A 13,432-nucleotide genomic window follows, 5' to 3' on the forward strand; every position below is an offset into this window, starting at 1 on the left:
CCTGTATCATTTTATCACAACACAAACCCCAACACAGCGTAAAAACTATTTTTTAACATAAGTCGCTTATTTACAGTTTTGCGTACCGTAATTTTTTGACCTTTTCGCAAAAAGGCGCAATTTCAAATTTGCAAATATTTGTTATTTATTAACTCAATACAGTTTTTTATTTTTTAGATTTAGTCAGAAAATTATTTTTGCGTGTGCGCTGATACTGATTTTAGTGTGTTTTATCAATTGAATTGTGTATTTTTATCGGTTTAATATTAATTTGAGAAACATTTGCGCAATTATCGCAGGGCCTACAAATTTAGTATCACCATCTTTTTATTCTACCGGGCCTGCGCTTTCAGAAAATATATGGTTTGGGGGGTCTTTTACAAACGCTAGCAACTCAGCAGTTGAAAATCAAATCAATAGGAAAAAATTGCAAAAATGGCTTGGCCAGCTGATTTGAAAAATGTTCCGGAGGGCTTGGCAGCGAAAGGGTTAAGGTTACAATCATTCTTGTTATGTGGCCTGTCCCAAATAAGTAGAATATAATTATTCAGCCTTGCAGCCCTCCAATTTTTACATTATTAGCAACAGTATTATATACAACCTGAATGAGGCTCTATTCACCTATAGAATTTGCGTTCCCCACACGTTTTTTCGCACGGAAGACCGCGTGGAACGAAAATGCTAAAATATTTTGAATCCGCACAGATGCCGCTCGTTTGCGACTATTAAATAGCTGCGAACTTGGGTAATCAGCCGGATTATCGCACTTGTACTATTCCCCCACTATAGTCTGAAGGTTGCGCATTAAAGTGCATTGTATTCTTTGTTTAGAGCGGCTGTGCGCATATCCGTACAGCCGAATAAACATGGACAGCCGCTCAGGTGTAAATGGAGCCTTAGGGTAATAATGGAAAAAAATAACATTAAAAAAAAAGAATTGAGCATAGTGATAGGTCTGCAGGTAGCCAGGGACTTATGGCTTATATGTATTTAATTGTCTATGATATTTCCACAATAAATATATATTATTGGATTTTATACTGTCCTGTTGGGCAGGTCTAAATAAGTAAAAAGTCATCATAGAAATTTTTGTGGTAAGCTGGATTTGTTCCTTACACTGCATTTAGATATTTTTTAGTAGGAAAGCATAGCATGAAGAGCTGAGGGCCATCTATGTTTTTTTTCCATTGTCAAGTTAACTTAAATGGCAGGTACACTGCTCTCTGATCCTTCATACTGGAAAATTCAGGTCGTTTTTGTTCATTTTGCGTGGCTGTGTGTGGCTCCAAATCTGGGGCTGTTGGTAAACACAGCAAGAGCCTGTGCACTGCACAGCTGATCAGCGGGGCAATGCTCTGCAGACCACTATGCAAAAATGCATCATCATTTAAAATAAATTAGCAGGCAATATTCTCACCTTCCGGTCAAGAGCTCATAGATGAGTATACCCAGAGACCAATAATCTGCTCCAAAGTCATGTCCTCTGTTCATGATGATCTCTGGGGCTACATACTCTGGTGTGCCGCAAAACGTCCAGGTCTTTTTTCCTGGCCCAATCTTTTTTGCAAACCCAAAGTCTACCTAGAAGACAAGTAAAACAACTTTTATAACAAGCATTTGTGATGATTGGAAAAAATTTAAAAAAGCATTCAGCCAAATTATTCAAGCAAAGCATGGAGGCTGGGATAGGAGTTAAGAAAATAAACTCTTGGAGGAGATTTGGAGGCTACGAGGAAGTTTCAATATAAGTAGTGATCACTAAAATCTGTGCTCTGTTCTAAAACCTAAATGAGTTCAAGCAGCTGTGTAAATACACTTCAGAGTATATAGACAAACAAAACAAAAACAAATATGCAATTATGCGAAAACCTTTCATATCAATCAAATTCACATCAAAACAAACCCATAAGTCCATAAGCTCCGGTGGACATCCGGACAGATGAAACACATTGGGCACAACAAAGTACATATGACGTCTTAAGTGAGTTGGAAGCAACTGGTGGTATATCTCTAGCTCCACTATGCTGTACATTCCTTGGTGCGGGACATAGCACACACAGATGTCAGATATTTTTATGCAATGTACGCATCCCTCTCTCCTTGTCTCTTATTGTTGGGCTTGTGAGGTGCATTAAGGAAGGATTTGCCTACCGCTATTACCTAAGGGTCCTATGTACTGGGAAGTGTCTTTTCATCAAATACCAAATTTTTATCAAACATTTAAGACTTTCTTAATTTATAAGAGTACTATGCATCTGGGGAGTGTGTCTTTTACATAGAAGTGTAAAGGTGATTAGCACATTGGTTTTGGCGCTACTTGTGAAGATTTGCACAGAACAGCACTTTGCTCACATGGTGGAGGAATACTATTTACACAGCAGATTATCTCCTGTTTTGGGGACTTTAGTTTGATTTTTTCAACTTTCAACTTATGGATTGTTTGATGTAAATTTGTTTGACTGAAAAGATAAGTTTTCACATAATTGCATATTTATACTCTCTTATCACTGCACTTCTTTTGTTTTGTGAAGCGCTCACCTCCGAAGGAGCCGCTGGATGAACAGGTCTTTATTTGCCTATCTAGGGAGTTTTAGCAACTTGGCTGCCCCAATAGCACTTACCTCCTTCTGTGGTGACCAATAAAGATGAGAAACAGACTGTAGATATGATGCTGAAGAAACTTTATTGTAGAATGTCAGGGAAAAAGGCTTAAGGCTAGGAACATCCAGGCTGATGTAGACTCTTAAAGGAGAACTATGGGGTCAGTGTTTTTCCCCATAGTTCTCCTTGGGGTAACGGGAGGACACAAACTAGCGTCCTCCCGTTACCCTAAGCTCAGTATACCGCGAGCTACAGTTCGCGGTATACTGAGACTCCGCACCTGGAGCGGATCCCGAATTAGATGACGGGATCCGACCAGCTGCGTGAGTGACAGCTGGCTCTGCCTATCTAGAGGCAGAGCCAGCTGTACCCGCCCCCTCCCCCGTCCGTTCCGCCAGTCAGCGCTGGCAGATCGGAGCGGGGAGAGGGGAATCCAGCCCCTCCCCCTGTCACGGCAGAGAGCCGTGACAGGATCGAGAGGTGAGGGAACCCGGTATGTGTTCTCTCACCTCCCGATCTACTGAGCCGACCTGTGACAGTCTCATTGTCACAGGTCGGCTTAGAACTATGAGGTGAGTGGAAATCACTCATGTCATAGTTCTCCTTTAAGTGTTAGTGCAAAGTAACTGCTGCCTTCACAGATTAGGACATTTTAGCCAAATGTGGCAATCTGTGTTCAGAGCACCTTGCTGAGCAGTACTGGAAACAGAAGTCATCAGTCATCTTCATCCTTGGTATCTGTAGTAGCCACTGGGCCCCCAGACTCAGGCCTCAGTGTGAGCACATGGCTAGTCCCCTAGGCTTCAGGCCTAGCCAGAAAGAGAATCTCGCATGGTCCACCCCAAATATTTATGTCTTCTCCCAGCATGCACCCCTGGTCACGAACCTCCTGGTGGTTGGCCAGGGAGACATACACACGCATAACAATCCCTTATTGGTTGCTCTGTGGCAAGGATACACATAGCAGCAGGCAGATGCAAACAAGAACAGATTGGTTAGGGGAAAGCAAATGAGCATAGACTACAGATCAGCATCAGACTGATTACAATCTGACAATAGCTTAATATACTAAGCACTCCTGCTTACAGGGTGCTACATTAGTAAAAGGCTGTGACCTCTAGCAATGTCCTGTAGCATATCCAAAGTCTCTCATCCTCTTCCACTACATGTCTGCAGTCTCCACCCATTTCCCATAGCTTGTCTACAGTCATGGCCTATCTTGCACAGCATATTTGCAGTCTCTGCCAGCATACCCACAGTTTCCATCTGTCCTTCACAGCCTATCTGCAGATCATCTCACTCAGCATGGCCACAGTCCTTGGCCATCTCCCACAGCCTATCCACAATCTCTCATCACCTCACACAACATGTCTGCAGCCCCTGATCATCTTGCTCAGCATGTTTTGCAGTCTTTGTTTACGTAATACTGATTTTCTTTCCCACATTAATTTCTATTTTATTTTACATTGTTGATAACCTAAGTAAGGTTATTCATTTTTTTAAATATGTTTTTATAGCAACTTGTTTATATTACACTGTATATAATATAATGTAGAGTGAATTTTATAGTACTGCACAGTATACAGTAATTTTATTATTTATTTTAAAGAACCTGGCTACGCATCCCAGCCAAATGCAAAATAATTCTAGGGAGAACACTAAAGGATGTCCTTACTTCTATAGCATGGTATGTCAAAAGAAACCAACTAAAAAGAGCCTTTCTGGGTGATTAAATCAATGCAAGACTAAGAGAACAACCTTTTCTTTCTCATTCTCTGCCTTTAAGACATTGCACATGTTTTATCTTGGTGAATTAAAACAAAATTATATATCATCCATTTTGTTTTTTCTTTTGCCAAGTTGATGTAAAATTCTCTTGTAATTTATTCAAACAAAAACTGTAAAATGTAAACCAACCACTTTAATATATCCTTCAGAATCAAGGAGGAGATTCTCTGGCTTGAGGTCTCTGTAAACAATTCCTCGATTGTGTAAGTAGTCGAAGGCCTCCAAAACACACCCAATGCAAAATCTGGCAGTCCCTTCCTCAAAAGATCCCCTGAAAGATTAAATAGAGATATAAAGTGACATCAGTAAACAGTTTATTAAGTAAGTCAAACCATTTTCCCATTGTGGTTTTTATTTACGCAAACTAGGCAAAGGTCTCATAAGACCCATAAGACCTCTTGTAACTCACATGCAGTAATTGACTTCTATCTCCTTTTCAATTTTTTGGGGGGGCCAAAAAACATTGTTCCCTCCCTTCCTTTACCTACCCACCCCTGTTTATCTCTGAAGGCTACTTTATATCATATTTTACCAGGTACCACAACTGGGCCATTCTGATGTAATGTGGTTGAATAACTAAAGGTAAATAGGCTGTTTTCTTTGTAAGGTAAGTTTCTCTTAGCTTAGTAAATGAGGTGAAGCTCTGCTGATTTCCATCATGCAGTCATGTGCAAACAAAAATACGATTTATTTTATTTTCCATGCATGTGATTGGGCATTCTTTGCAAAGTGAATTTTTACCACATTCACTAAGCTGAGGGAACATTTTCTTACAAAATGAACACCCTATTTGCCTTTAGTTAATCAACCCTAATGCTTCTATGATAACTAAAGCTGTAAGAGTACGCTGGACTTAATGCATAGAGTTGTGATATCCCTCTCTGCCTACTAAAAATTGATATTTCTAGAATTACTTTTATATCTTACGGTGAGCAAGGAGAGAAAGCTTTCATTTGCTAGCAGTTTTTTTGAGGAAGATGATTAATGCTTTTTTTTAAAGGATGCAATGTTTTTCTTATTACTTTACATCTCATTCACAAAGCTTTTTTTTACAGAAAGCACTTTCTGGTGCCACTCAGGGTCACTTCATCATGCCTGATGAAGGGACCCTGTGTGGCCTGAAGCGTTGCTATGTCACAAGATGTGTGTACATCAATAAAATGATCACTTCTTGCAGATTGAAACATGGTGTGCTGGTGATATACTGTACTACTTGAATCTGAAGCGGCGCCATCCGCAGTCACTACAGCACCCACTGCAAGGGACATACCAGTAAGGAGTGCGGTAGTATTCTCCTGCATTCTTGACACCCTGTGCTCACAGGAAGTGGATTCAATGACACAGGACATCATGAAACCCAGAAGAACAGTACCTTTTAGTAGCAGAGAGAACTTTCTGTAGGGGGACAGCATAGGAGATAGGTTTGTCTTTGCCTATGGGGACATTTTCCTTTATTTTCTGTCTTTTAGATACAACAGAAAGTGCAAGTAAATCTCTCCTCAAACAAGTGTCTGCATTAGAAGAATTTCCCTATATTCTTATTCTGGTTACATTTCACAATTTTGGATTTTCCCTCATTTTCAGTCCTGGTGGCAAAAGTTAATAGGATGAACATAGAAGGCGAACCTCACCAGTAGAGACACAGAAAACAATACAAACCTGACTGGAGTTCTAATCCTTCTCTACTCTTTCCTAAACTAAAAAACAAACAACAAAAAAGGACATTTTGGATTTAGATATATTTTCACCAGCTATGGACAACTAAAACAAAGGTCTAGGAGGTAATAAAACTGGAAACCCGTATTTACTTCGCAGTGTTCAAAAGGATACAACTCTATTATTCAATTTTAAAACAACAGTCTTATTTTTCCTGTAGTTAACATTTTTGTAACCTTTTAACATGTATACAATTTATCACAAATTCACAGTTTATAAGAAGAACAGTTGTATATTTCATTTACCCACTTCAGAGATAAATCACTGTGAGAGCTTAGCACTTCTCAAAGGGATCTCTGAGGATTACAGGATGGGGATTTCATTGTTTTATTTCAAAGTAATTCATTAAGACAGGCTTCCCTCAAAGGGTTAAGATAAAGAGAACCATTTAACCCCCTATTGCTGTAAAATACAGTCTATAAAAAGGAACTGCAACACCCAAGACAAATCACTTAAAACAATCAATACCATTATAAATCCACTGAGAGGAGAGTAGTGGACAAGAACTTGTACTGTGAGCTTTACAGCACAAAGTGAAATCACATCATACATTTTGTTTTCTTTCAGTGCAGTTTTGTCCAGCTTATATTCTCTCTATATATTCTCTATATATAATATGCTCTTATTTGATTATATATTTATGTTAATAACTCAAAATTATGATGTTATTTCTGTGTTTTCTGTGCATCCTATCTATAGAAAATACAGCTGTTGCAACATCTGTGTTCAGCTGGCCATACACCTTAAGACACTTTAAGTGAAAAATCATTCAACTTCCCCATGCATGCTAAACAGTGTGGACAGAGGAATCTTCCCTGCTGGCCATTGAGTGTGTGGGAAACCCACAATTGCATTAACGGGAACTGATCAAATTAGGTTCCAGGTTTAAAAATAGAATGTACGCAAAAGAAAGCTGCTATTGTTTTCCAAATAGCTAGCTTGGAGACTGACTACAACGAATCTTTGGGCCAACCATTGGCTGCAGAACTTGAAGCACTTTGACAATAACTTTCCTCTTTACTGCTCTTCAGGAATTTTATGGATACTATCCTTCAACAAATAGACTTGGGCATGCATATGTATTTGGATCAAAGCTATTTTTTCTTATCCAACAGCGGCAGTTTGGATTAACAAATGCATATCAGAACACTTTTTTCTACACAGACCAAGGATGTCCTCTCTCACCATTAATCTTTATCTTCACCCTAGAACTCCTATTGAATTACTATGAAATAACCCTAATATCACAAGACTACCTCTCCAAACAGGCTCAACGCAAAATTGCTCTTCATATCCTGTCCTGAGACTTCCCTACTTAATTTACTAGCCAAATTCCACTATTATGTTGACCTTTATAGTATAAGGTTGGCATCCAGAAAACATTCAACAGAATTTTCCTCTTAAATGGACAAGGTCTTCTTTCACCTATCTGGGGATCCAGGTCTCCCCAATGGGAATGCAGATGCCAAACGATAATTTCACTCCTTTTTATCTAGAATTCAAAAAAGACCTTAAAAGTTGGAGTAAGGAATATTTCTCCTGCTTTGGTAAAAACAGCACATTAACGATTAACATACTCTCTCACCTTATATAGTTAATACAGACTATTCCCATACATATCCCAAAACAATTCCTAATGGCGGTAGATAGAGAATTCATCCAATACTTATTGGGAAACAAATCGCACTGAATCGGTTGCACAGTGCTCACTCTCCTGAAACAGAATGGAGGGTTTCCCTGATCCAGTGACACATTAGGCAGGCAAGGATTATAGATTGGTGTAGGAACTATATCCTGCAAAAAATAGTTTCTGCAGCTAAATACTTCAGACTCACTTAACTGCCTTTCCATGGCTTCTGCAAATCACCCTGGCTTCCACTCCACATCTAGTACATGGCTCCAAGCACCTCCAGAATCTTCAGTTATGCTTCAAATTGCAGGAAATCCAAAATTCACCCCTAGTTTCCAAGATCAATCTTTCTCCCTGTTATACTGTACTCAACAATTCCGACTGCTATTTGTCACAGGCAACATTCCTAAATCGATCAGAGAGATCCAACAAATGACAACACCGCCCACTACTCTATGAAAGGCTGTGCAACAAGCATTTTCTGACCTCAGCCTTAAAGGATGGTACTCTTCCCTCACCCAATTTGATCATTTGTGCCTTAATCAGCATGCAGTATGACACTTTCTTTCCTAAACTCATGCACTTTTAATCCAAGCTACAGAGGATAACATGGTGTGCCATATAACTTAATGAGAGCATGACCTAGGACAGTCCCTAAACAGAGCAGCAAACCTATGTCGTATATTTTACTCACAGGGCTTCCATAGCCAACAAACTTCAAGAAGCAGCCTACAATATATTAAGATGGTACCTAGTCCCTCAAAAAATACACAGACTCTTCCCTAATGTTCCCTCCACATGCTGATGATGTAACAGAGAAGAAATTATGTTCCTTTATGTCTTTTGGGACAGTCCTGTATTGCACCCATTCTGGGACAAGTGTCTTATGTACAGTGACCCCTCCACTATAGTCTTTTGAACTAAGTCCTTAGGCAATCAAGCCACCATGTCCTATACTTCTATTTTGTATACTGTATAGGTACTGTTGTGAATGTTGACTTTCTAAATAACTAATCTTGCCTGCAATTTGAGACTCTTTCTGTATTTTTCTGTACCTTTATACCCTATACAGTCTATGAAGTTGTATATGATATACAGATGTAGGGGCTATGGCTCCATTTTTAACAAGGTTTTTTTTTTTTTTTTACTGTTGAATAAAGTGTCCCTGTGGGATGATATCATTCATGTGCTCTTAGCATTTTTCCATAAGACTTTTGATGTGATGTGTTGATTTCACACACATCACAGCCTATTGCAGTCTATTTAATAGTGTTTCTAATTGGACTAAAGTGTTGGTGATACAACAGAGAGGAAAGGACATTCTTGAGGTGGTCTTGTATTGCACTTGTCCTTGGACAAGGTTTGGGAGATAACCCTTAAATTCACAGACACTGACCTAGGCCTTGATTCAGCTAGGGATCTTCTACACCTCCATTACTTTCCAAAGAATCGCTTTAATAAAAATATTGCTAATGCATCTCCACAAAGCAGTCAAGCATTAAAAAAAATGTGGTACTGTGCACAACATATTAGCACATTATGGCTAACTTACATTGTAAGTGATCCCCTCCAGCGCTGCACTGACCACCTCACTCGCTGGTGCTTCAATCTTCACCCAGTCTTCACCCGAATTCGCCATCTTTGGCCTCTTGATTGACTGGGCAGAGATGATGCAACTCCTGCATATGAGCATGGCAGTAACTTAATTTTGGCACGGGGCCTTGCCGAGCCTGTGCACTGAGCTGCGCATGTGGTTCCCGTTTAGTAAATCTCAGCACTACCTGCCCTCAAATAGTTTAAAATTTAAAGTTCCTGTCTTACAAATCCGGTCTTACAGATATACATTAGGACCAATTTGGAGGTAAGTAACTGTATTTCTTAGTATGGTTTTGGAATTGTGGGAGAAAGAAAATCAAATAGAGACATTTAGGAAGCCCATACAATCACTACAAGCATATACAAACTCCATGTACTTGGTATAAACAGACCCAGGATGTCAGTGCCAGAAGGAAAATGCTAGCAAATGAATAACCATACTTATTATTAAAAATGGATAGAAAAATGTGTACTGTACATGGATATCGATAAATGTAGTCCTCTATTTACTCTGTAAATTACAGAAGATACATTTGGATAGCTTATCTACATACCCCCCACAACAACATGCAAAATTTGGATATAGTCTGTACTAGACATGTGCGATTCGTTTCGTTCTGAATTGAGATTCGGACGAATTTCTGCATGTTCGGACATCCAGACGCATCCGAGTTTCCAAATGAAAAAAATTACTAATCCGAACGTATCCAAATTTTTGATAAACATTTTGGATGCATCTGATATTTTTTCGGAATTATTTTTTATTCTTAAACGTTAAAATGAAAAAACAAAGTCCCCTTCTCAATTCCCACCAAACCCCAACACCAAAAAAAAACAAAACACGAGGTGCCCTCTAAAATCCCTTACCAGACCCTTGATCACGGCAGAGCAGGAAAGGGGGGGGGGGGGGGCAGCACACCCCCCACATATCAGGCCACATGTCCTCAACATATCATAATGACAACTCTGCTCCCGAAAGTCAACAAAAGGGGCGGACCAAAACCTGTAATGTCATGACTCACTCTGAGCCCTTTGTTGTCATTCGGGAGTAGAGCTGTAATTTTGCAGCGAGAGTTCATCAGGATCAGTCGCGTCAGCGGGAGTGGGGTACTTTTTCTTTCGGCGAGTCGGCGTCCATCATGAATGACGTGGATCTACATTGCTGGACAACGTGATTGACCTTGGGATTGCATCATTTAAAACACTTTTTAATTTTTTTTGATAAAAGACATGTCAACAATTTGTGTTGTATTTTTTTGTTTCAAATAAAGGATTTTTTTATGGTGTGGCGAGTTTATTTACAATTTTATTGTATTTGATGAATGAGTAGGGGTAACAACTACCCCTTACTCCTTCACAAGAGGGGGGCGGCATCTGGATGTCCCTTTTATGTAAGGGGGCCCCCAGGTTCAGATGAGCCCTCCTGACTGCAGACCCCCACAGCCACCAGGCCAGGTTTGTGGGGAAGAGGCACTTGTCCTCATCAACATGGGGACAATGTGCTTTGCTGTTTTTTTTTGTGTGTGTGGACTGCTAAAAGGAAATGTCACTTGTTTTCTAATGTCACTTTGCTGCAATGAAAATTAATTTACAAATATCATTTAACTTATCCCAAATTAACAAAAATTTTGAATTAAAAATCCCAAAACGAATTGACTTTCAAACCCGAATCCCGCAAAAAATCAGCAACTAAACAAATCAAACCAAATTTTTTGCTGGCTTACATATCAAGTCTGCACTTCTTTAATAATAGAACTGCAATGAATATCAAATATGATAGAAAGTAGACAGTAAACTATGATTGGTAATTTCAGACATCTGAGTTAGTGCTCAGAGGGGTTTGATAATCTATCCTAGGAAGAATATAATTTAGTTCTGTTTACTTTGCAGAGCTTTTATTGTTAGCGCAGAGCAGCACTGGGCTGTTGGTTTTCAATTTGCTACAATTTCAATTTGCACTATATGAATGGAATGTGTGTGTTCTCCCATCTCTATGCATGTTAAGTACAGTATAAAGGCTTTAGCAAAATCCAAAAACTTACATGGCAACCACTGGACCTGACATTTGTTTTTGGGCTAAGCCCTACTGGGCCATAGACTAAAAATTATGGATATCTATAGAATATTACCAATACCCTATAAGTTAAAAAAAAATATTCTGTGTTGAATTCTTACAGCCTAAGTTGATCTTTGTGTTTGCATTAATAAGGTCTAAAAGAAAACTGGGTTATTCATCCCTGAAATGCATGTTGCCAACTTTTACCTAGTACATATTACTTATTATGCTAATGGAATGGGATGATTCTATTTAGGACAAAAACAGGTATGTTAATTACCATTACAGAGCAGGGCCAAAAGTACAATAGAGATCCAAGACCATAACATTTACTCAATAGAACTCACGTGTCTCGTAGAATGCTCCAGAGCTCCCCTCCAAGACACACCTCCAGCAGCATATAGACATATTTGGCATCCCTGAAAGTTCTGTAGAGCCTGAAGAACAAGGAGGAAAAAGCCTGACATCTGTCACTGAAATTAAGCTGCCAAGAATCTAGATCAGCAAAACAGAGTCCTGTTTCAAGTCATTAACAACATACCATGTCTCTTGCATTTACAAGCCGTCTTGTATATTTACTGTAACAGATTATAATTATTAGGGATTTCTATTGTAAAAGCATCTGTTCAGTCTGGAAATGAATGGATCCTCCTCTGAATATATTAACAACACTGGTCTCCAGGCACTTTTTTCTTTGCATTGTATTATGAAACCCTGAGGCCTTTCATATAGTGAAACTCAAATGGCTAAACGTATACATAATTTAATCAACAGTACCCCAGCTTCACCTAGTCACTATAAAATGTGTTACAAGGGCAGTCATTGTCCTGTTATACTCCCACTGAGTCAATAGTATTTTTTGTTTTAATGCTCCAAAATGCCTGGCAAGGAAAAACCGAGTTGTTGCCTATAGTATGAAATGCAGCATTGCCACTACAAAAATGTCAACTTCATGTCTCTGTGCAGCACTCCTTTTTAATAAATGATATCCTGGTTTGTTTTTCAGAAAGACAATGATGGCGGGGTATTCAGACCTGCTTAGTCAACACTCTACTGTATAGTGCATTGGTCACTAGAGAATATACAGTAAATACTCACAGAGCTCTGTGTTTTTTTTTAATGCCATGCAACCTTTCGAAGTAATGAGTCCACTGGGTGAGCAAACAACATCCAGAACTCAGAGCCCTTGGCATTCAATGATCGTTAACCAGCTGTGGGCTGCATATTGTGGAATGCTCCCCAAAACTGTAAACTGCGACAATTTTATTATAGTCCTTTATTTTACATCAAATGTTTAGTTGTGCTGCTGTTATTCCTCGCTGTTTATTGCCTCATACTCCCAGTTATATAGAGGAGATTTGTAGTTTCACTACAGATGGATGGAGGGCAGGAGTTTGCCTACCCCTGAACTAAACTAACATTCAATTTCTATTTATTTATGTTTTATAGCATTGTCTATTTTTTTTTTTTTTAACAGTACCCTGTGTTTGGGAGCTTGCATAGTTTTATAGAGCACACCCTTAGCAGAGATATTAAAGTACACCTGAAGTGGAGATGCAGTATGCTATCTTGTAGTAAACATCTAGAAATGTTATTTGTGTGTAAGCAGTTTTTAATGGATTTACCTTTTGGCCTCTTTCTCATGGACTATTATGGCCCACATGCAGCAAGAATCAGTGTATTCCTGCGACTGGGATCACATGTGCTTGTGGACAGCTGCGACCGCTCAGCCTGTACACATCAATTACAGGCCCCACTGTCTAGGGTTGTTCACATGCATCCACACATCCATTGGTTACATGTGATTTGGGACAGTTGAGACACAGACAGTTTGCATCCAGGGTCACTCATCTGTCCCTAGCCGCATGTAACAGCTGTATGTGCAGAACATGTGGAAAGCTGCAGAGCCTGTTATTGGTTTGTAGAAACTGAGCAGCCGCAGCTGTCCATAACCACCTCTGATCCCAGCCAGAAATATGCTGATTCTTGCTGCATGTTGGCCCACTTCGCCCAAGTGAATGAGGCCTTTGTCTTAAATCCCTATA

At 39.4% G+C, this 13,432-nt stretch overlaps 1 protein-coding gene across 1 annotated transcript in view; it reads right to left on the minus strand.

Annotated features, from left to right (window-relative positions):
• The window catches only part of LOC108794877 (cGMP-dependent protein kinase 2-like), a 70,466-nt gene that overhangs the window by 32,165 nt on the left and 24,869 nt on the right, over positions 1 to 13,432 (minus strand). Inside the window, exons 5-7 of the mRNA XM_018566009.1 lie at positions 11,735 to 11,824; positions 4,519 to 4,660; positions 1,418 to 1,581 (exon numbers count right to left, since the gene is read on the minus strand). Of these exons, the coding sequence (XP_018421511.1) occupies positions 1,418 to 1,581; positions 4,519 to 4,660; positions 11,735 to 11,824 (396 nt within the window). The remainder of the gene's footprint in view (positions 1 to 1,417; positions 1,582 to 4,518; positions 4,661 to 11,734; positions 11,825 to 13,432) is intronic.

This window comes from Nanorana parkeri, unplaced genomic scaffold (assembly GCF_000935625.1).
Source record: "Nanorana parkeri isolate BGI_ZX_2015 unplaced genomic scaffold, ASM93562v1 scaffold908, whole genome shotgun sequence".
NCBI lineage: Eukaryota > Metazoa > Chordata > Amphibia > Anura > Dicroglossidae > Nanorana > Nanorana parkeri.